The sequence below is a fragment of the Chenopodium quinoa genome, unplaced genomic scaffold, assembly GCF_001683475.1.
Source record: "Chenopodium quinoa cultivar QQ74 unplaced genomic scaffold, ASM168347v1, whole genome shotgun sequence".
Taxonomy (NCBI): Eukaryota; Viridiplantae; Streptophyta; class Magnoliopsida; order Caryophyllales; family Amaranthaceae; genus Chenopodium; species Chenopodium quinoa.
In genome coordinates this window covers 7,584,299-7,605,664 of record NW_018743955.1, presented here as the reverse complement: position 1 = coordinate 7,605,664, position 21,366 = coordinate 7,584,299, and the positions used below count along the sequence as shown (strand labels likewise).

Sequence of the window (21,366 nt, the reverse complement as noted above, 5' to 3'; positions counted from 1 at the left end):
TACGTATAGTTGTATGTATTAAAAAGTGTTTGAAAGGAAATTTACTAAGATCAGATAGCAAAAGAGAACATAATATATGATGTACGGAGTATCATAGTGGTAAGACACTAGTGTAAGAAAATAAGGTTACGTGTTGGAGTCTTGCTTATAAACTTAAATCATCCACTTTTGTTAAAAAGAATATAGTATAATGCTATTAATCTATTATAGTATTATATACTTCGTTTTATAATGTATATAGGCAGGTTACAATTCGTTTTATATAAATATCTTATTAATAATGGTTAAACTATTGCATTGACAAACGGACATTAAGAAACGCGTAATTAACTCCGTCCAGTAGCAGGAGTGTATACCGTACCAAATGTCTTTATTCCCTCAAGGATGGGGCAAACATAAAATTGGTACAGCACCTAGTATCATAATTACTACAGAGTACACTACATTTAATCAACGATGAGGCCTCAGTCTGTTAGTGTCGGCTAAGTGGTAGAAAACTGGAATCTTCTTTTGTTAGATTTGTAGAAAGTGCAGACATTGGAGTATTGTATAGTCTATTAACAACTACAGTATCATTTACGCGTAAAATCCAATAGTTAATTGAGGATCATGGAGTTGGGGGACAATTTTTACCTCTATCTCTCCTAAGAGTGACTTGGGTTCAATCCTCACCCCACCCCTTCCTGTAATAGAAAGGGTCCCCCCTGTATCTTACCGTGTAAAAAAAAAAGGTTAATTAACAGTGACTTTGATTAGAGTTGTGTACGAGCCAACCCGTGCAAGTCCACTTGTTAGGCCAGCGTATTATTTGCATGTATCAAGCCAAGAAACAATCGTGCCATGTCAAGTAGGTGTCATTTAGGCCGGCTCATGTACGTCTTGGCTCTCGTATCGTGTTAGATTAGGTTGATACATCATACTTGGACCAATGGATCGTGCACATGTCCTATTAAATTTTGAAAATAATATTTACGCATAATACATGGCTCTTGTACAATATTAGGTTAAACCAATGTTATGTCAAACCCACGTACATGTCCACACTTGCTAACTCTTAATACAATATGATGTTCGGTCCTATTGTCCTAACTACTACTACTCCTAATCCTAAAGTTTTTTTTTTTTTTTTGGATAGTTGGTCTCAAGTTACTCCTAGATATCTTATCTTCATATGACTTAAGTTGTATTTAATAAATTATTTTAAGAATTTTAACTAACATTAACTTTCAATGGGTCAATGATTGAGACAAGATGGAGTGACACTAGCTAGCTTAGATTAATTTGCTTCAAAGATTAACTACTATGATTATAACTTAAAAGACACTCATCAAACCAAACCACTTACTACTTCAGTTGGTCACCACTCACATTTACTTCATTTTCATCATCTTACATAAAACCACACAAATGAGGATTATTATTGAAGGGAAAGGAAGGAAGAGAGTTTAGCTAAAGATGGGTTGTTTCGGGTTTAATGGCGGTAGTAGTAAAAAGCTTAAGAATGGTTGCTTTGAACGTTCATCCCCTGCATTACAACAAATCCTGCTTCAGCTATTCCGGTAAGAATTTTGTATAATTGTTCGTTTAAGATAAAATCTTGTTTAAAATGCTTCATATGCCACTTGTGGCTTTTTAAAATGGTTGTGGGTCAAGCCAAGTCAGCGTGCTGTAATCACTAGACTTTAGGTAACACGATTCATGGCCCGGTGATTTTGTCATGTGGAGCATATTAAGTACTTGTTTTAGATACATTATAGATTGATTATGGGGCCGCAAGGCGCAAGCTCTCCAGTGATCTGTGCCATGCCAAGCAAGAGGCCCAGGCATGACCTACTAGGGGGACTTGTGTTGGCATGGTTCAATTGAATCATTTCTATCTTTAACGACGACAAGTATTAATGGTACATAATATGTCAAAGACTTGCAAATAATTATGTAGGTTAGTCAATATATTATGTTGTGTTGCAAAGTGTACAAATTTATTGTTAAATGCTTTAACATATAAAATGTATGCTATAAGAAAGCAACCTATTTAATTAGTATAAACTTGGACCACCACAAAACACTTTAATTAGTACCAAGTCCCTAAATTAAAGCACAAGCAAACAAGATTACCTGAGAAAAGAAAGCTATTCATAACATCTGTAGTCGCCAATAACTAGTAAGATAGTCCTAACTTCTAAGAGATATTTGTCAATAGATAGAATATGTAATACGCATAAGACAAGCAAACAAGATATTTTTTTACTCCTTCCGTTCCTTGAAGAAGAGAAATCTTTAAAAGACGGAAGGAGTATCAAGCAAACTGTGTGCTCGCATACTATCTGAGTATGCGACTAGATATTAGAAGAAAGGAGAGGAAGAAAAGAGATGTTGGCCCAGCAGCAGAATATGTACCACAAAACATGCAAGATACACTCCAAAATACTCAAGGTTGATAATTATTATGCATGTCTTGGCAACATCACTACATAAAGTGGTTTAGACAATAGTAGTAACATCATTATGAATAACAAATAAAATTATAGGAAGTACAGATTTTAAAATGGGTCAAGTTCTTTCCAAAAAAAAACTTGTTTTAGACCTCAGAAATGAGAGTTGGGTTGAGAAGTATTTTGGGCCTAATAAATGAAATAAAATACTTTGTAGAATTGTAGCTGATCATACTTTTTTCACAGAGATCAAAAGCCAGTGGATATTGATCATCATTTATATGAGTTTGGGTCTGTGGAATACCATGTTCAGGTAAGCTTCAAAACCCTGTGACTTGTACTTCAAACCGATACACAAGTTCATTCTACGGATCAGCAATTCCGAATCATAATAAGAAATCTGTTACCCCCTCTGAGCTGCATCCCTTAAAGAAGTACGAAGTATACTGTTTCTCGAGCAGAAGACATGAGAGGGAAGATACAATAAGGACTAGGACATAATCTCAAATGTTCCACTGAAACACTTCTCATAATGCCAGAAGTTTTCCTGGTTGAGTTTATTTCAAGAGTAAATTTACACTTGATGTACAATATCCTCAAATATCTCATTCACTGTTTGACAGACCACTGCTTCAGATCCGCAAAACATCTATTTGTCGATTTCGACTCCAATACTCTCCCCCAGAACACTGGTATCACAAGGACTGTGTCCTTACACTATACAAAGGGTGAAGGATATAAGTCCTAATGTGGTAGAAATACTAAACACGGCAAGAGATGGATACCAATTGACATTACAGCTGAATACTGCCAATATTCCACAAGGCAAAGGTTTGCAACTCTGAACTGTCTGCAGATAAATTTTCTACAACGGAAAACAGAATAACATATAAGCTCAGAAAATACAAAGTGAAATTTATAATCAGCAAAGTTTTGTAGTGCTTAAAATGATTCACCTCTTTTTTCTTTAAATTAGTAAATTACACAGCAACAAAAGATCTCATGCTACATTTAAAATCACTTTATCCATGCATTTCTCGCTTGGGACAATGAAAAGATTGCAAGAGTAAGCTTGACATTAACAATTTGATCTAATTTATAGAGCACACTCCTATATTTCTTGTACAGCTGGATTGAAGATAATTAAGGAGATTGCTGCAGTAGCATCTGTAATATTGAGCTCTCAACTGAAAGAAATGCTCCGAAATTTTAGTTCAGAGGGTGCTCCGGAAGGGAATTATAAACCAATCAAGTGTATATATCACCCAAGAGAGCCCCTCTTTGTCATTAGACAGGTATTAACAGCAATTCTAGATCAAATGTTCTTGTTTACTCTAACAAGAAATACATCCTTGCCCTCTCTACTTAACAGCATCATGATCATTGTAGGGCTTTGTGTTTGATGCATGACATATATGTGCTTGACAGCCGCAGAAGATTACTGTTGTATTCCCAATGAGATTCAAAGAAACTTCAGATGTGGTTATAGCAACGTCCTTCTTCCAGGTTTGTGGCTCAACCACCATAATTTACATCATATCCTAAACATAACTTCATGTCGATCATCCAAATGATGATAATTTCTATAACAGGACCTCATGGACATTGGAAACTCTGAGGCATTTGCTAAAGCACCTCCATGCACATGGTCACCTATTCCTCCTCCAGAGTTGAGAGGAGAGCTCATGGAAGACTTGAGCACCAATGGAGGATTTGTCTCATTTGGTATCAACCATTTCATACTAAGTCTATATAATTTGCTTTACATGGTTAAAGTAGATAGTGACGTTAAAAAAACTGTCTATATAGATGAAAAGAAAACACAGTTAGGACTTAGGAATCAAATTTTTGATAGAATGAAAGTTGATTAGCAGAATAAAGCCACATATCGAGGTACTCTAACCAGAAAGTAACAGGTACATCTCCTAATTAGCTAATATGTATATGGGTCACTAGTAACAAACAGCAACATTATTAAGTCAGAAAGTAATACTGCCTCTCCTTATCACTCTTTCTTCAACTACCAGGCTGGACTAGAAAAATTAGTTGATGACCAACTTTTCGTGTGCAGACATATTTTCACGCCATGTTGATGACAAAAGACTAGATAGTACTGTGTGGAATTTGCTGAACTTCTACACCTATGTCAAATCTTATATAAAGGTACTACTCTTAGTAGCTCCTACTATTTTTAATAACAGCAATTTCACATCTTGGTTTAATGAAAGGATTGCTGCAGAGCACCAAGGGATCCATACAAAGAAAGATGAGGCAGAGGTTGGGAGATTTGGTCAAGGTAGAGACTCTACAACCACTGCTCTATATCCTACTTCTTCCAGCATCTCACTAGCTTATCCAAGTTATTTGCAAACTTTTAATCCTTTTAAGCAGTTAAACTGAAAAATAGATCATTTCTTTTGTCATTGTTGGTTGCAGATCTTGTATAAACCAGATGTAGAAGAAGATGATCATGAACAACAGGTTCGAGGTATGTTTTAAATAGAGTCAAAATCTAAGACTTTCATTTGCCTCAAGTATAACCAAATTAATACTATAAAATAGTCTGCAATCTTGACACCCATTGCCCACTTCAAGGGTTCAAACAAAAAAGTCTAAACAGAGTACTAACAAGTAAAAATACAACATTCTAGAGTAAGTCCATAATTAAGTTATATATGAAAAGCTGTAAAAAGTTGATACCACAAGTTCACAAGAAATAACAATTCATGCAAATATGGAAATGCAGGATGTGGCTGGAAGATAAAGCCCGTCAACTCTACAAGATTCAGAAAACTCAGAAAACAATATGGTGATTTCAAGAGAAAGGTAAAGAGAATAAGATACCGGATTAGAATTCATGGATTCGGTGAATTGAACAGAAAGATCAAGAGAATCCACCATCAGATTAAGATTCGGGGGCCCCAATGGTTATGTGCCCCTAAATTTCACTCTGCAAACAGATATACAAGATTAGAGTAATTCTATTCAAGTATTCATCAGTGAATTATGGGTGCACAAGAACCAGTTAGCAGCTTGTTAATGGGCAGAGGCTGACAGATTACCACAGCTGAAGGCACACCAAGCAGCTTCTGGTACTCTCCATCATACTTTTTAACTGTAGCCACAAATGCTCATGTAAATTTAGATGCACTGAATAACATACTTATCTGACTACAAAGATCAGAAATATGATGCCCTGCAGAAAAATCAGAAAAGCAACATCAGTTTGTGTTCCTCCTTTACATCTTCTTAGATCCAAATACTTAGAAGTTAAAATCAACATTAAATTGAGATGGTTGTTTCACTCTATTCAAATAAGTTGCTTAAAGATCGAATTGTAGATCTATATACACCAATACCATTTAACAACATATTGCTAAAGACTGAGTTAAGGAAAAAAAAAACAGCCACAGTTACTTGCAATTTCAACAGAACACACTTTACTATGATGCCAAATTGTATCATCTTGAATACAATCTACTAATCATTACTCGTACCTGCATAGATTATGCTATATTATTGGGGAAGATGATCAACGAAAATAATAATGGGAATCTATCAGCATCACATCTCGGAAGTATGAAAATTAGTTACCTTTTCTTGATATCAACAATTAGCATCCAAAGTTATGGAAAGTACTCCATACCACTTAAATTATGACTCTTCTTCTCCTGTTTGACATATGCCTTTTGTGAGTGGAAGACTAGAGCGCTAGACTCCAAGCTTTACATGAATGTTGTCTCCTGTTCCTGGTCATGCCCTATTGAGTCTATTGACACACTCTTGCTGAGAGACTTCAAGTCATCTGAGTAACAAGCTATCTTTAAAAATCATACTCAGACCCATCTAAACTTATCACCTCAGATCTGTCAATCTTCAGCTCTTCCTTCTGTACCATCTCAACCTATCAGTACCATGATTCAAACTACCAGTCACAAGCAGTGCTCCATTCTTGTACACTACCGCAGATTTAGTCATTACATATTCAGATAGCACATCTGTCAACACAGCAGTTGATTTCGGGAGGAGGGAGTAATAGCTAAGCTTCATAAAAGCATATAGTTTGTCATTTACTTTTCCACAGGACAGCAATCACAGCATAGCCAGGACAACAAAGGCACTTTTCCAGAACCTTAGCAGACACCATGAATGTTCAAAACAATTCTCTATGAAATTAATAAAACAACTAACCCCAAGCATTCCAGTTACACACAGAATTGGTATTAGTGCATTGGCGCCTCCCATTTGTAACATCATAAATATATACTTCACTCGAAGATAAATTTTATCCTCAATTACTGATTCTGTCACAGAAAGATTAGACTCGAAATGTATTTTGCATAAATTGCTACATAACAAAAAAAAAATTGTACAATATTAGCAGAACAACCTCTTTGTATCAAGAAATATAGCAAGATAAAGGATTAATGAATAAATTATAATATTATTGATGTTAAATACATTACTATTACAGTATACATTAACAAAAACAAAAATATCCTAATGATAGTAAACTCTGTCAAAACAGAAACTATAAGCTACACAAAATTTTTAGGTTATCTACCTCCAGAGAAGAAACACTCCACTGATCTCCTATCCACAGCAACTCAATTTCCCTCAACATAGATAGATAGATATAAGAACAAGAACCACTACTCCAGCTCAAATTCAGGAAGCTGCTGCATTGACATACTGTGAGACTCGATTTTCGCCAACAACGGTCCACTGCCCTCACCACATCTCAAATTCTCCTTACATGACAACAATCCAAACAAACCAAGACAAGCAATGATAACCACAATGGCATGGCACACAAACAACAACTTCATCAATGCAATACCCCTCAAGCTATCCTCATCAAGATCACATTTAACATCAACATTCATTTGATTAGGCAACAATGACACCTCTTTACAACCTTTCAACCCAAATGTAGAAGTATACAAATTCAGCCCAGCTTGCAAAACCCAAGTCCCTTTAAAAATCATCCCACTAGACAGGAAAAAATCAGCTAAAAAGGCGGTAGGCCGAATCGACAAATACAAGCAAGAAAAGGCACAAATTAGGGTTAAATTACCAAGCAAATCATACACATTGCTGCTAACACCAGTAAAACCATTGCCATTGATGAAATACTCAACCAAAAAGAAAACCCCAGATAAAAGAAACAAAAAACTCTCATTAATAACCACAAAATCATGAATTTCTCTCAAACAAATGAGAATTAAAAGTACCCAGAAGAAGAAAATGACAGCCCCATGTTGAAGAAAGGAAAATCTGTAAGAGGGGTGGCCTGAAAAAGAGAGAAAAAGAAAGAGGTCAGATAAAGCAGCAATGGGTAGGGCAATTAGAAGGGCATAAAGGTCAAAATTTTTCCATTTGGGGTCGATGAAAAACCAGGGTTTTGAGCGGTAAAGAGAAGGATCTTTGAGGAAGAGGGAGAAAGAGGAATACAAGCGACGAAATCCAACTGGAAAGATGAACAGAAACGTCGAGAAATGGGTTGCAAGTGATCCCATGACTCTGTTTAATTGATGGTTTGTGTAAGAATGTTTGTGTTTTTGAGGATCAATTGAAGAAATTAAGGCAGAATTGTAAGAAAAAGGGTTATTGACATGGTTGATCGTTGTTACGATTGATCATGTTAATGGAGGAGTTTGCCGAATTGGGGGTGTTTTGACCAAAGGTTTGCTAATCAGCCAAATGTTGTTAAAGGTAACTAAGTTAAAAATAAGGTAAATATGTTCTTTTATGCATTACTTTGACTATTAATATATTTAATTATACTTTTGTAAAAAATTTAAAAAATTAATATTTGAAAAGTAGATTTCAAGACGAATGTAACTAGATCCCACATAACTATGTTTTTCCTAATGGATAAATCACAAAAGATGGTCAAAGAAGATTAAGTGAATAGTGTAAAAGTCCTTATGGTGCAATAAAAGAAAAACGGAGGAAGTATAATGTTAGTTGAGTGTGCATAAACCTTGGGCGGCTTGGAGGTGTAGGAACCTTGTTGTGTTCGAAGGAGAGTGCTCACATCCTGTCATGGTTGTTGCGGGTTTCAGAGTATAACTCCTATGTTCAGCGTGTCTTCAAGTCGTCTGTGATGCCTGGTCCTGGAAGTCTGGAACAAGTGTGACGAGATGGTCTTCCCCTCCAATTGGATATATTAAGGTCAATACTGATGCTCATGTGCCTACAATGGGAATGGCAAGCTTGGGGGTAGTATGCAAGGATGCTCAGGGATCTATTACTGCTACGGCTATAAGAAAAAACCATTCAACGTCTCCAGAGTGTGCTGAAGCTCTGACAGTCCGCTTTGCTTTACAGGTAGCATGTAGGCTCGGCTTCTCTAAGATCCAAGTGGAATCTGATGCTTGGAATGTGGTTCAAGCTGTGAATGTGGATGGTGGTGGTGTGTCTCCAATTTACTCTATTTATGATGATATTACACAAGATAGGTTGCTCTTTGATGATTGTTCTTTTGCTCATGTTAACCGTAAATTTAATACGGTGGCTCATCTAGTTGCTAGAGGTGACACCGGAAACAATGTTGAAGTTGTACGTTTATGTTCCTTTCCTTAAAGTATAACAACTTTGGCGGAATTGGACCTTATTTAATAATATGAGCACTTATCTTGTTTCAAAAAATGATGAATTCCTAAAAGCTTTTGAATGGAAAGTTTTCCTTATTGATCTGCTCAACATTTTTCTTATCATTTTCTCAATCTTCAATTTCTAACCCCCTCCTATATTTTGTACATTATTTATAGAATTATAGTACGTAGTTATCTTTCTCTCTCCTCATGATATATTGGATTTGAATATGGGTTAAAGTAATTACTCCGTATATTGGGAAATTGGAAATTTTGATGTGATTATTAAGGAATTGAAGTGAATTAAGGGAGTCAAATAAAGTTTTGGAGTAATTTTTTTTAAAACGAAAATCTTTTGTTTTCAATGATGCGGAGTGCGAGAATACGAGATTACATGGAGCATTTGAAGAAATATAATGGGTTTGACTTATGTTTTTCGATTATGAAACAAATTTTAACATTGGGCTTCTTATTCTTGGGCCCCGGGAGGCCGCCCTGCCAGGTACGGGCTTGATGATTGAGAATCTTAAGAGAGAGAGGAGAGAGAAAATGATAATATTTGCAATGATTTAACTTAAGCAATTCAACTAAACGTCAAAACCAGAATACCAATTATTAAATAAAATGTGAACGAAAATTAACCAAAAGGAGGGAAAAAAAACTCTGATTATTATTATTACTATTTTTATTTTATTGTTATTAGTACAATACAAGAGAGAATGATCTAGAATTGCCACGTGGCTGATTAATATAAATACCCCCGATAACTGTCAGCGGAATCTACGCTCACATCATTTTCGCATTTTTTTCAATCATCTGAGACCTCACTCACTCTCTCTCTCTCCTCACTCTCTCTCTCCTCTCTCTCTCCTCCATTTTCAAGCTCTCAACAAAGAGTTGAATTGAACTTAACTTATTAGAGATTAACTGAACTGAACTGAATTGAAAATAATTATATGAGAACAGGCCCTAAGAACTATTGAAAGGTAATAGATATGAATAATTGTGCTAGTAAACTAATGAAAAACAATAAAGATGCTAACTCCTAACACAACTGCGAAAAAGAATACCAATGAAAAGCTGCTCCTAAAACTTACAAAGACTAGAATAGACCCGGTCTACAATAACTTATTGTAGACCCAACCTTGTTGTATACCTACGAATGTGATTATATTATTACAAAAGTGATTATATCATTTCGAAACTGTTACGTAAATGTATAACTCAAAAAGTGAATTTATCATTATAAAAAGTATCAAATAGTAAATTACATCATTCAAAACATGATTTTTAAATTTTTATCATCCTAAAGATAATTATATAATCTTATTAAATGGTTTAATATGAGATTATGTAATTCAAAATATGACTCATAAAAAGATAATTATATAATCTAAAAAAACGATTTTATCATCCAGAATGTGATTATATTATTTGAAAGTGTCAAATTTTGAGTCTACAATAATTTATTGTAGACCGGGTTCATATAAGACCAATTGCCTAAAATAATAATAATCAAAGTGCTCCGGTTGTATGGCCAGTCACGAACCAAGAGACTACTCGAAGAGGGGACGTGACATGGAGGCGCTTGAAGCTCCATGCTAACACAATTCTAACACAATTTCCATCCATGAAAATCAATCCTAGCGGAAAGGCATTTTATCAGCACCCTAGGTTGACATCAGTTGTGAGCAAAGACGGTAATGGGAGGCTAACTTTATATAAAGTCGACAAAGATGAAGATAAAGATAAAGATAAATTATATCGATGCAAGTTTTGTTATTTGTATAATGAATTGGAGTTAAAGTCTAGTGGTGTCACCATAAAAGATGTATGGCTTTGGTTTTACTATTATGACAAAGGAGCCATTAAACGCGATGATGATGGTGATGATTTTAGCAACAAAGCACATGAAGATGATCTTATCATGTCTTGCCTTAATAGGGGAGATTATTCAAGAGAAGAGCTTAAGGAAGCTGTTACTAAAATACTGGGCCATATCAACACATTTCACTTCTCGCATCGTTTGGGGTTAGTCCAATCACAGAGTATCCTTAACAAGTTGTGTGACTTATACATGTAAGTATTAAGTATACATTGACGATAGAACTATCAATTGAGTTGGGTCACGAGTTGAGAAAAGTTTAATTACTTTGTTCTTTTTTTTTTTTTTTTTTTTTAAAAAAAAAATTAAACATTATCACCATTATTGTTTTTAGCTATTACATATGATCAGTCTATTATATATATAAATTTATTTATTCCCGTTCCATGATCATATTTGTGCTTATTTTGGCTCTATATAGCTATTTTTATTACTAATATATATTTTCTAGTGTTTTTATAGAATTGATATTAATTTTGCAGATTTATGAAATTATATTCCTGAGCTTATTTTGCCACTACAAAGACATTGGATTCGGATCGTATTGACTAAAGGAATTGGACGGTTCAGTGATTAATCGAACATTTTTAGCCCTTACATACTACATAATTTAAATCATCACCATATCACCAAAAGCACGTCAATAATACTCCGTAATAGCAGTGTTATATCCAAGAATTTCAAAGTGTGAGTTCAAAATTGTTAAAAAAAAAGAAGAAGAATTAAACTATGTTAATTAAATATTCAATTTGACATCCGTAGCTATGCTCATGTCATCGATCATCTATCCAAGCCATGAATGCCAAAATGCGACAAGAGATAAGATACACGCATATATTAAAGGCATGTTCTCTTCGGCTTAATTTCACTTCAACTCCAATCGTTTCAGTTAAGTTCCTAATTTTCTTCTCTTATAAATGATTCAATTCAACTCAGTTCAGTTTAGCTCATTTCATTAGTTAAATCAGAACAAGTCCTTAATATGAACATCCAATTAACAATAAAATTTTACTCCTATGCGAATACACCACATATTTATAACTATAAATAAGGTCAAGTATATATACGTTTATGATTTTGTTTTCGTTTTCATTAATTTTGTTTATGCCTTGACTCCTTAATGTAGTAAATCGCGGCTTATTCGTATATTGTACTTATAGATTATATATTGTACGTCACGTAAATAGATAGTGTATTTTCGTGTACATGTCCTTTCCTTTTACAGGTGTCCAAGTACTTCTCAATTCATATCCAATTTCTCATAATAATTCCATACTAATAGCATAGATGTGATACCCAAAACAATAGAACGGATTGACATACACGAAAAAAAATAATATTATTAGCCATCTCATCACCAAAATCATAGTTATCTTGTCAATCCCAAAATTATATACCCTACCTTATTAGCTCCTCAATGTTTTTGGTATCTATAATCTAGAGTAGATACTTATTTTCATCCTAATCATATTATTATTGTTTATTTCCAGCTTATTTGAAGACGAATAGCTGCAATAAACTGTAAATCGTACCACTTAATACTATTTTTTATTTTTTTTTTTCGAAAGAAACTTATATTAGTATTACAATTAAAATAATAAAGTCCAAATGTCAAGCTAATAGTGCCAAAAGTTCAAATGTGACATTAAAATAATAAAGGCAGTTTTAAAAGTAAAGAAAAAAGTTAAAAATAATAACTAATAAGTAAAGCTAAACTTTTAGCCAGCACTACAAGAAAAAAATCAAAGAAGGCGATTTTAATCGGTTAAAGAGGGCGAGTTATAGTTTGCCTTGTTAGTTTCTATCAAGGAGGGCAAAATTATACCCAATAGTGTAAAATTAGGACTAGCTTGTAATTTATGAAACTAATATATAATTAGCTTAACCATTGGAATTGCATTACCAAATTAGCTGGGCAAAGCTATTCGCTTAGCTAAGCTAATTAGCTTAGCAAATTGTGGGAATTAAAAAAAATTAAATAAATAAAAAAAATTATTGAAAATTAGCTTAACCATTGTGGGACTAATTAGCTACAAGGTAGATTAGTTTTGCAATCCTAAGTGGCATGACAAGCTAATTTCACAATTAGCTTACCATTGAAGTTGCTCTAATTGCCCTTTTATTACATAACAAAGAGGACGAAAATTAATTTCGCCTTTTTATTTCAAAGCAAAGAGGGCGAATTTAGTTTTTATCCTCTAATATAATAGAGCAAAGTGGGCGAAATTTTAATTTGCCCTCGTTGAACTAAAATAATACGCCCAAAGACAAAAGTAATACGCCTCACTCAGTCATCTCTTCCCTTCATATCCCGTCAAAAAAAAAAAAAAAAATCTCTAACACAAAAACGCTCACTCAGTCTCTCTCCTCTCAAAAATGATGAACCCTAAACCCCCAAATTGATTTCGAATTCTTCCCTCTAATTCACCCCCAAAAATGTATGAACCCTAAATCGCTCCCATTCTTCGCTCCAAATTCTTCGCTCTAATTTTTCGCTCTAATTCTTCGCTACGTTCAGATTCTTTGCTCTGATTCATTGCTTGAAGTCAGTCAGATTGCAAGTCAGATTTCGCTCCAAATCATTGCTCGAAGTCGGTCAGATTACAAGTCAGATTTCGCTTCAAATTATTGCTCGAAGTCGGTCAGATTACAAGTCAGATTTCGCTCCAAATCATTGCTCGAAGTCGGTCAGATTGCAAGTCGTTCAGGTATCTCCAAATCATTGCTCAGATTGCAAGTCAGATTAAGCTTTTGATTGTAAGAATTTGTTGATTCTCCAAATCCTTGCTCTTAATTTGTTGATTTTTTTTGTCAATTTGTTGATTTTTTTGTCAATTTGTTCCTGCATGTTAGTATTGCTCTACATTTGTCAATTTTTTTTGTCAATTTGTTGATTTTGCAAGTTATTTGGAGTTGTTATTTGTGCTAGTAATGTCAGATAGATTATGATGAAACAATATAAAATAACTACGAGTAGTGAATATGAGCAGCCAAATCCCAAATTATAAAACACAAATCCACAAATATACAACAACAAGAACTAATTATGTTTCAGTACTAGGAAGATTTAGGGTAATGAACATGTTTTTACCTCTGAGCATTCTATTAGAAACAAATTTATTTTCAAACAACTAGCTGAAAATTATATGCTCATGTAAGCATATTATTTCAAAACCTTGTTCAACCCATTCAGAACTCTTGTGAAAACAGGCTGTCTATAGTCCAGACTAATATGTATGAATATGTCAGTACCAAACTAAGGCCTTTGTCATAATTTCTAGCAATGGCAAGGAGGATAAATGTGCATGGTCAATGACACCCCTTAGTAGCCCTTACACTCTTACAGGTACGAGTATAAAACGTAGACCGAATTGTCTTTACTTCTCTCTCAGTTTCGGACCATTGAAGCGCCTTTTTACATTTCTATCCTCCATTGAATCAACTTTTGAGGTAAGTTGCTGTTTCTTTTTGTAATCATCGAATTTCAATTTCACAATCTAGGGTTTATCGTTGATCTAATTTAATAGTTAGTATAGTAAATTTAGGGTTCGAATTATTGGACTACTTGTTCTAATTATTAAGTTTCTGAAAGATCATAACGAGCATTATGTTGCTAGAGAAGAAAATTACGAGCCTAATTTGATAATTGAATCAAATTTTCCCTAAAATTATGTGATTATTTCAAGCCTAGTTTGATAATTGAATCCATTGTGCCTTTTTCTCCCTAAAATTATGTGATTTTTCAACACTAATTTGATAATTGAAACAAATGTGCCTGTTCTCCATAAACTATGTGATTTTTCAAGCCTAATGTGATAATTGAATCAAATTTGGTTGCTGATGTATTGCAGAACCTTTTAATGTTAGGATTGAACTATAAAATTCAACCTCTTCCCGAAAATTGAACCTTTCAAGTATGTTTAATTATGTGATTTCGTTTGTTGATTTAGGGCGTAGAATGAAGCAGTCACAAGATCCTTTCGAAGCAGCATTTGTAGAGCAGGAATCACCACCTGAGTCTCCTGCTGCAGTCAATGATACTGAAACCCAAATAGACGCTGCTGCGACTGTCAACGATGCTGATCAACCCGAGGATGAGGTGGGATTGGAACTTGTAGCTCATCCTAATGTCGCATCAACTTCAGCTGCTCCACTAGCTTCTGGGGTCACTCAACCCAATAACAAGAACAAAGATGAAGATGATGATGAGGAGGAAGACAACATGGATGTTGAGCTCGGGAAGCTCTCATCTAGTGGTGACCCTGATAAAATGGCCAAAATGCAGTATGTGATTTTTAATGCTTTGCCACCATACTATATGCCTGTTCACTAACATTTGCATTTTTATACCATCCTTATATATACCGAGTATACATTAGTTTTGGCTGTTTGAAAAAAGAGCTCAAAAAACCCACTTCAATATATCATTTTATTGAACATGACTGTATGAACTTCTGATTTAGCATTTTTTAGAATGAACTTATCATCTCAATTGAGTGGTGCCTCATATGTATCATCTTAATTGAGTGGTGCCTCATCTGTATCAATATCGGTATTAATTTCATGCGGAGAACATAAAAATTGGTACTTATGAATGGGTTTTGTCTTTGCTGAGTTGTTGATATGTTGATTGGATCCTGTCTTGTACAGATATTGTTCAATTTGGGGCCATTGGGCTTAACTTTTTTAGGGTGTGAGTTACAAGTTTTTATATTATTACCTATTTTTAAAAGAGGAAGTATAGTGTGCATTGTGTAATGAGAATCGAGAAGCCGTTTTTTAGCTCATATCATCTGTTTGCTTATGCATTATACTTCGTAGTATATTTTTTTCAGATAAATAATATTTGAGTGTTGCATGCTCTTGTAAGTTTTACCTACTAAGGCGTGAACCCCTGACCTCTTCTATAGTTCTATAGAAGTGTGAGTATACGATCACCAATCCAGTGGTTGAATTTGTGGCTTAATGCCCTTAAATCCATAAGTAGTTACGGAGTATAAATACTTGTAAATAGTTGCCCAAAAAATTTATAGGGAGAATATATTCAACCAAGAATTATACTTGTGATTTTTATTTTTTTTCATATTAATCTGTATTTCTTAATATCTTTAAAAATACTTTTTTCTCTCCTCCCTGTGTATATTGCTGTATCTTGACCTCTTAGAAGATTTATTACTTCATCATAAACATCAATTCATATGATTGGTTTCATTTCTTTTCATTGCTAATGTTGTGTCTCTATGGTTGAAATCCTTTGCATTGCACATAAACAAAGACAAGTTGATACTCCGTAAATTTGATGCACTTTGGATGTAATTTCTCATGAATGACTATACTGTTAAAATTACTTTCAGGACCATCTTATCTCGATTTACAGAGGAGCAAATGAGCAGATATGAATCTTTTCGGAGGTCTGGTTTCCAGAGATCCAACATGAAAAGGGTATACCTCTTTCACATGTTTCTGCTATCTTATGTTAGTCTTGGGAAATTTGTTGCTTAATACAAATAGATAAAGGTGTGGGAGCACAGAGAAGCTCACTCTGTTGAATAACGTTGTCAAGCTAACTTTTATTATGTATATTTTTCTTCTTGTTTTTTCAATGCAGTTGCTAGTAAGTATTACAGGCAGTCAGAAGATCTCTGTACATATGTCCATTGTTGCATCCGGAATTGCAAAAATGTTTGTTGGGGAGCTTGTTGAGACAGGTATGCATTCTAATTTGTTAGGCAAAAATAGTGCGATTTGGAATGGTATGTCCTTGAGAAATTTATCACTATATTATTTAGTTTATGGAGCACTTTTGGTATTGTCAAATCTTAATTTCAACTTTTGTCTATAAATTCTATACTCTATAGTAATAGAAACTACAAGAAAGTCTCTTTTTTTAGGCTTAAATATGCTGCATATATGAGGCCATGAAGGTGTGGCTAATGTGTAATTAACCATTCCATTAGTTTGCTCAAGGCTGGGTGTTAATTTTCAAGGTATTGATAAATCCCAACTAGTTTAACGACTTCTACTCAAAATTTTCATGCATTCTCTTATCCTTGCATCCTGAATTTTGTTGACCAAGATATATTTAAATGTTACGACAAGCAATATAAACTATTTATACAGCTTGGGATTCCAGGCTTAATTTGCAATATATCATTGTTGCTGCCTATTGATTTTAACTTTTGTGGGTTATACATTGTTGCTGCCTATTGATTGGTACCGCATCTGTGTGCAGCTAAAATAGTGATGTCTGAAAGAAAGGATTCTGGCCCCATTAGGCCATGCCACATACGAGAATCATATAGAAGGCTGAAGATGGAAGGCAAAGTACCTAAAAGATCAGTTCCAAGGCTCTTCCGTTAAGGTGTTTATTACCCTAGGGCAACTCTGCAAATCCTCTTGTTAATATTCCTTCATCTATTTGTCATTAGGATCTTTTCTGTAGTTGAAATTTTGTAGATTTTTAGATTTGTGACAAGGTTGAAGAACCTCAAATTTCTGTTCTCTGAAAGCAATTCATTGAAATGTTATGATTAAGTTTTTATAACTATGTACACGGTATATTATTGTATCAGTAGTACAGACTGCAGTCTGCACGGTGCATTTCAGTTGATTGGTGCACCAATTGTGTTAAGGGCTTAAGGCAATTTACATAATAAAAAGAGATCTATATTTCAGTCCATTTCCGGCCAGGTGATGCCTCGAAGTTGTACAATAAGTTTAATCCAAACCATGATCCAAACTCTGATATGCTTACCATTGAAAATACAAAATACTGAAGAAATGAGAAGCAAAGGAAAATGTAGCCCTAAAATTATTTCCTCCAATCTCTCTATTTTTACATGAATTAAATATGTATAAATCAACAAGTTTCAGAAAACAATTAAATATTACTACCTGATCAATCTTCAAATAATTACTCAAACAGGAAAGGGAGTAAAAATTATCCCTGGGTAGTAGTTTCTGCACTAATATGAATATGATCAATGAGAAATTAATCGCCAAGCAAAATAATTTAGTACTCTATTGTATGGTTTAAACACCAGGACTGAAGGGCACACCGGTTGCAGGCAGCCATTTTCGCCCCGCGATGAAGCGTTCAACGCTAAACTGTGAGACTGCGTTAGGCCTAGTGATGATATGGTAGCCTGGCCAGTTGACCCGATTGCGAAGCCTTGCACCAGGCCCAAAATTACCGAATTCTGCATAGTATAAGGTGCTCAAATACCCTGCACTCTTCCAGGGCATCCACCCTGCTTTGTGAACCAACGGACCCATGTATGATCTCATGATGATTGTACGAGAATATTGTTGCCATGGTCGACCCAAGTACGTGGAAACGGTTCGGATCTTTCCTGCAAGGTCTTCATCTGCCATGATCCGACATCCATGCATCACGATCCCCGTGTTTTGATTTGGGTCAACCCGACCCTGGGCCGTGATGACATTTGCTTGGCCTAAAACTGGCACCCTTGCATAGATCATACAACTTTGGAATACAACAGCCGCGTTTCCAAAAATAATGTCAATTGTACCAAAAATGTAACACATTTTGTAGAATTGTCTTTGTGAATGTACAAATAGGGTGTCTTGGTATCCTAGGAATGCACATTTGTAAAAAACTGAAAGATCCGAGCTTGAGCGCAATGCCACAGCTTGGCCCATTTGCGCCCCGGCTGAGTTTTGAATGGTTAGGTCACGAGCAATGAATCGAAGTCCATCGATACCTTCAATTCAAAGAATAAAAAAATCGTTAAATTTTACTATAACGTACGTATTAATTTAGCATTTTTTATTGTTCATTATTCGACTATATATCATACAATGTTCTCTATTAATCACAGTTTCACAACATATTCACATTTTTTTTGTACTTATGAAGTATAAACTTGTTACATATCATGGGACAAGAAAAAACAGTGATATATAATAACATGAACAAGTTAATGGTAGCATGAATTGTTGCTTGGCACAAGGGCCACCGTACCAAATGGTTGAGAAAGTACTGACTTTAGAATAATCAAATGTAAATGATGAACAAGTACTTTAATTAAGTACTTATGAAAAAGTCAGACATAGCAGGATGTTGCTTCAAGTCACTAAAAGTATGGTCAATGATTGATGCTCCATTAAATACACAAACTTTTAAAATAATTGTATGTATACATTAAGATCTAGATCTTCTATTTTGACTTCTTTTCATAGGAATATATTGTGTAATCATAAAGTATTTGGTCATTAATGGCCCTTTTTATTAATTTTGGATTAGATGGTAATCTAGCCCCACCTTAAAAAATTAATAGATCGATCACAATCACTACACATTGAGTAACACTGCTAAAGTATAAAGTTTAATTAAGCACTTGGCTAATCTAGTTAAGTGTTTTTTCGATAATGTACCATAATTAAACGAGTCCAGCCTGTTCAACAACTTGTTATCAAGGGTCGTTTTCAAGTTTGTTAAAACACAGACCGTTTAGAATTTGGAGTGATGAGAAGAAAAGAGTATAATAAAAGACCTGAAGTCGAACTTAGTTTAACCCTACTATTGGATCGAGACAAGCTCTATGGAGAATGGCTACAATCATACTATTAACATATTCATTCATATTGCATGCATGTTCATGTAACATAGATTGCTAATTGCCTAAGTATATACTACCAAAACTCTACATAATTTGGCTAATGCAAAGCATATTATAAAATAGGAGATGAGTTTATGATGTAACATACCTGCGGTAGCAGAACTATAGGTTGTATAACCAGATCGAGCACTTCTACTACTAGTAATAATGGTATTCCTCATTCCATCACCAACCAACATTATATCATCGTTATATGGTCCAACATATATATTCTCCCTATAAACACCTCTTTTAACATGTATCACTTTCCTTCCCCTTATACGGCTCCTAGCCGCGGCATCAATGGCTGATTGAACCGTCCTATAAGGGCTCGAACCGTCCTTAGACACGACGAACATAGCTTTCTTGACTGCCAATTTCCTAGACACTTGCACTAACTTCCTTTCTTCATGCCTCATCCAAGTAGGGTACTCGCTTGTGTTACCACTACTAGTAGCATTGACAAATTCTTCAATTAGGCCTTCACTTATGGCTAACCCATTGGAAATTAGGTCAGACACGTTGTACGAGACGTGGGGCCAGATGAATGATGTGACGTTCATGTCTTGGGACCCACTCATACAAGTGTCAAGGTTGGTGAGGGAGGAGCTAAGCCAGGTTTGAGCATCAAATTCAGTGAAACTCGAGTTACTGGTCAAACCATAGAGGGTGTAATTAAGTTGAATTATGGTGTGGCTATAAAGCCTAATGCAATCAGACCACGCTGCTCGCTCACTATGGTTTGCACACTTTTCCCCCCACATCCACAAGTGGCTTTGGGCGGCCATGGCACGGTCCAAGGCCGCCTCCACCATCATTCTCCTAAAATCGGACTTCTGCTTTGGCTCGAACGCACCTGGCGTTCGAGCCATGAAGTACTTACATGTCTTGGGGTGTGGAACGGTGTCACACCATTTGTTTATATCATCAAGGGGAGCTTCCTCGGGCTCGGAGAATGTACAAGCTATAGAGGCAAATATGGTTAAGGAGAGGAATATGAAGTTTAGAGATACCATTTTCTTGTATTGGAGGGCATATATTTTTTTTTTGGTGTGTTTTTTGTAGGGAGAAATAAGAGGGACTCAGATCTCTAGGAGAAGTTTGGTTATATAACTAATATATGCAAGAAATTATGAATAGTTGAATAAATACAAGTATTGATTATGCTTTGATTTAAACAATGGATCTCTTTTATAATTTGGGTAGCAAAGTGGTTTTTATGGAAAAAATAAAATGTCAGAAACAACTCATGTCTTAGCAATTTTTTATGTGATGAATGATGTATTTCTTTACGTAAGTTTTTGCTCATGCACAAAGAGTTCTGCACAAGTCAATAATTATAATAATCATTTGCCATTAGTAATATTCATACCTCTCTCCCTTTTGTAATACTAGTCATAACTTTAATTAGTGGTAGATTACTGTATTATTAAGTTTAAAAAGGCAGCATTAATTCCTAGCATTAATGTTTCTCCTTCTTTTTTCATGTCCATCGGAGGTTTTTACAAGAAAAATTGGAATTGTTGCGTGATTTAGATTTGAGGAGAGGATAATAATAATTAATATAAGGATCTGTTATGTTCAGTTTATTTTAATTCAGTTCAGTTTAGTTCAACTCCAATCAGTTCAGTTTTTAATTTCCTTCTCTCATAAACAATTCAGTTCAATCCAGCCTTAACCAATTTAGTACAGTAGTTTTCAGTAAATTGGAACATGCTTAAATCAGACTACATGAAGGATATGTTATGTATACAAAAATCTCAAATCAAAATGATAATAGAAGGGGAACACTGGAACACATACAACACTCTAATTAAAGATTTCTTCTA

At 34.8% G+C, this 21,366-nt stretch overlaps 3 protein-coding genes across 5 annotated transcripts; 2 read left to right on the top strand and 1 right to left on the bottom strand.

The window, feature by feature from the left end:
• Positions 1-1,349: 1,349 nt before the first annotated feature.
• Positions 1,350-5,500, top strand: LOC110689382 (actin-related protein 2/3 complex subunit 2B-like). Its single transcript, XM_021866163.1, has 10 exons — positions 1,350-1,559; positions 2,679-2,745; positions 3,056-3,263; positions 3,561-3,727; positions 3,861-3,938; positions 4,025-4,157; positions 4,504-4,595; positions 4,672-4,728; positions 4,869-4,920; positions 5,179-5,500. The coding sequence occupies exons 1-10, from the start codon at positions 1,456-1,458 to the stop codon at positions 5,409-5,411; spliced, it is 1,191 nt and encodes a 396-aa protein (XP_021721855.1). The 5' UTR covers positions 1,350-1,455; the 3' UTR covers positions 5,412-5,500.
• A 7,474-nt stretch (positions 5,501-12,974) lies between these two features.
• LOC110689381 (transcription initiation factor TFIID subunit 11-like) lies at positions 12,975-17,595 on the top strand. 3 transcript variants are annotated; one of them, XM_021866162.1, is made up of 6 exons: positions 12,975-13,624; positions 14,263-14,366; positions 14,867-15,200; positions 16,271-16,358; positions 16,525-16,624; positions 17,149-17,595. In XM_021866162.1, the coding sequence occupies exons 3-6, from the start codon at positions 14,875-14,877 to the stop codon at positions 17,274-17,276; spliced, it is 642 nt and encodes a 213-aa protein (XP_021721854.1). In that variant the 5' UTR covers positions 12,975-13,624; positions 14,263-14,366; positions 14,867-14,874; the 3' UTR covers positions 17,277-17,595. The 3 variants fall into 3 exon arrangements, with proteins under 3 accessions (XP_021721854.1, XP_021721853.1, XP_021721852.1); XM_021866161.1 differs by having other exon boundaries at positions 14,246-14,366; XM_021866160.1 differs by lacking the exon at positions 14,263-14,366 and having other exon boundaries at positions 12,986-13,624.
• Positions 17,596-17,627: 32 nt separating this feature from the next.
• LOC110689380 (probable pectinesterase/pectinesterase inhibitor 59) lies at positions 17,628-20,947 on the bottom strand. Its single transcript, XM_021866159.1, has 2 exons — positions 19,647-20,947; positions 17,628-18,640 (listed from the first exon to the last, which is right to left on the bottom strand). The coding sequence occupies exons 1-2, from the start codon at positions 20,551-20,553 to the stop codon at positions 17,949-17,951; spliced, it is 1,599 nt and encodes a 532-aa protein (XP_021721851.1). The 5' UTR covers positions 20,554-20,947; the 3' UTR covers positions 17,628-17,948.
• Between the last annotated feature and the right edge of the window lie 419 nt (positions 20,948-21,366).

Bases quoted from the DNA above. Each gene is read 5' to 3' on its own strand.
- LOC110689380 (XM_021866159.1), bottom strand. From the start codon at position 20,553: ATGGTATCTCTAAACTTCATATTCCTCTCCTTAACCATATTTGCCTCT. The intron at 18,641-19,646 runs GTATGTTACATC...TTTGAATTGAAG, and splicing joins CTATAGTTCTGCTACCGCAG to GTATCGATGGACTTCGATTC.
- LOC110689382 (XM_021866163.1), top strand. From the start codon at position 1,456: ATGGGTTGTTTCGGGTTTAATGGCGGTAGTAGTAAAAAGCTTAAGAAT. The intron at 2,746-3,055 runs GTAAGCTTCAAA...ACTGTTTGACAG, and splicing joins CTGTGGAATACCATGTTCAG to ACCACTGCTTCAGATCCGCA. The intron at 3,264-3,560 runs GTTTGCAACTCT...TTTCTTGTACAG, and splicing joins CAATATTCCACAAGGCAAAG to CTGGATTGAAGATAATTAAG.
- LOC110689381 (XM_021866162.1), top strand. From the start codon at position 14,875: ATGAAGCAGTCACAAGATCCTTTCGAAGCAGCATTTGTAGAGCAGGAA. The intron at 15,201-16,270 runs GTATGTGATTTT...AATTACTTTCAG, and splicing joins GATAAAATGGCCAAAATGCA to GACCATCTTATCTCGATTTA. The intron at 16,625-17,148 runs GTATGCATTCTA...ATCTGTGTGCAG, and splicing joins TGGGGAGCTTGTTGAGACAG to CTAAAATAGTGATGTCTGAA.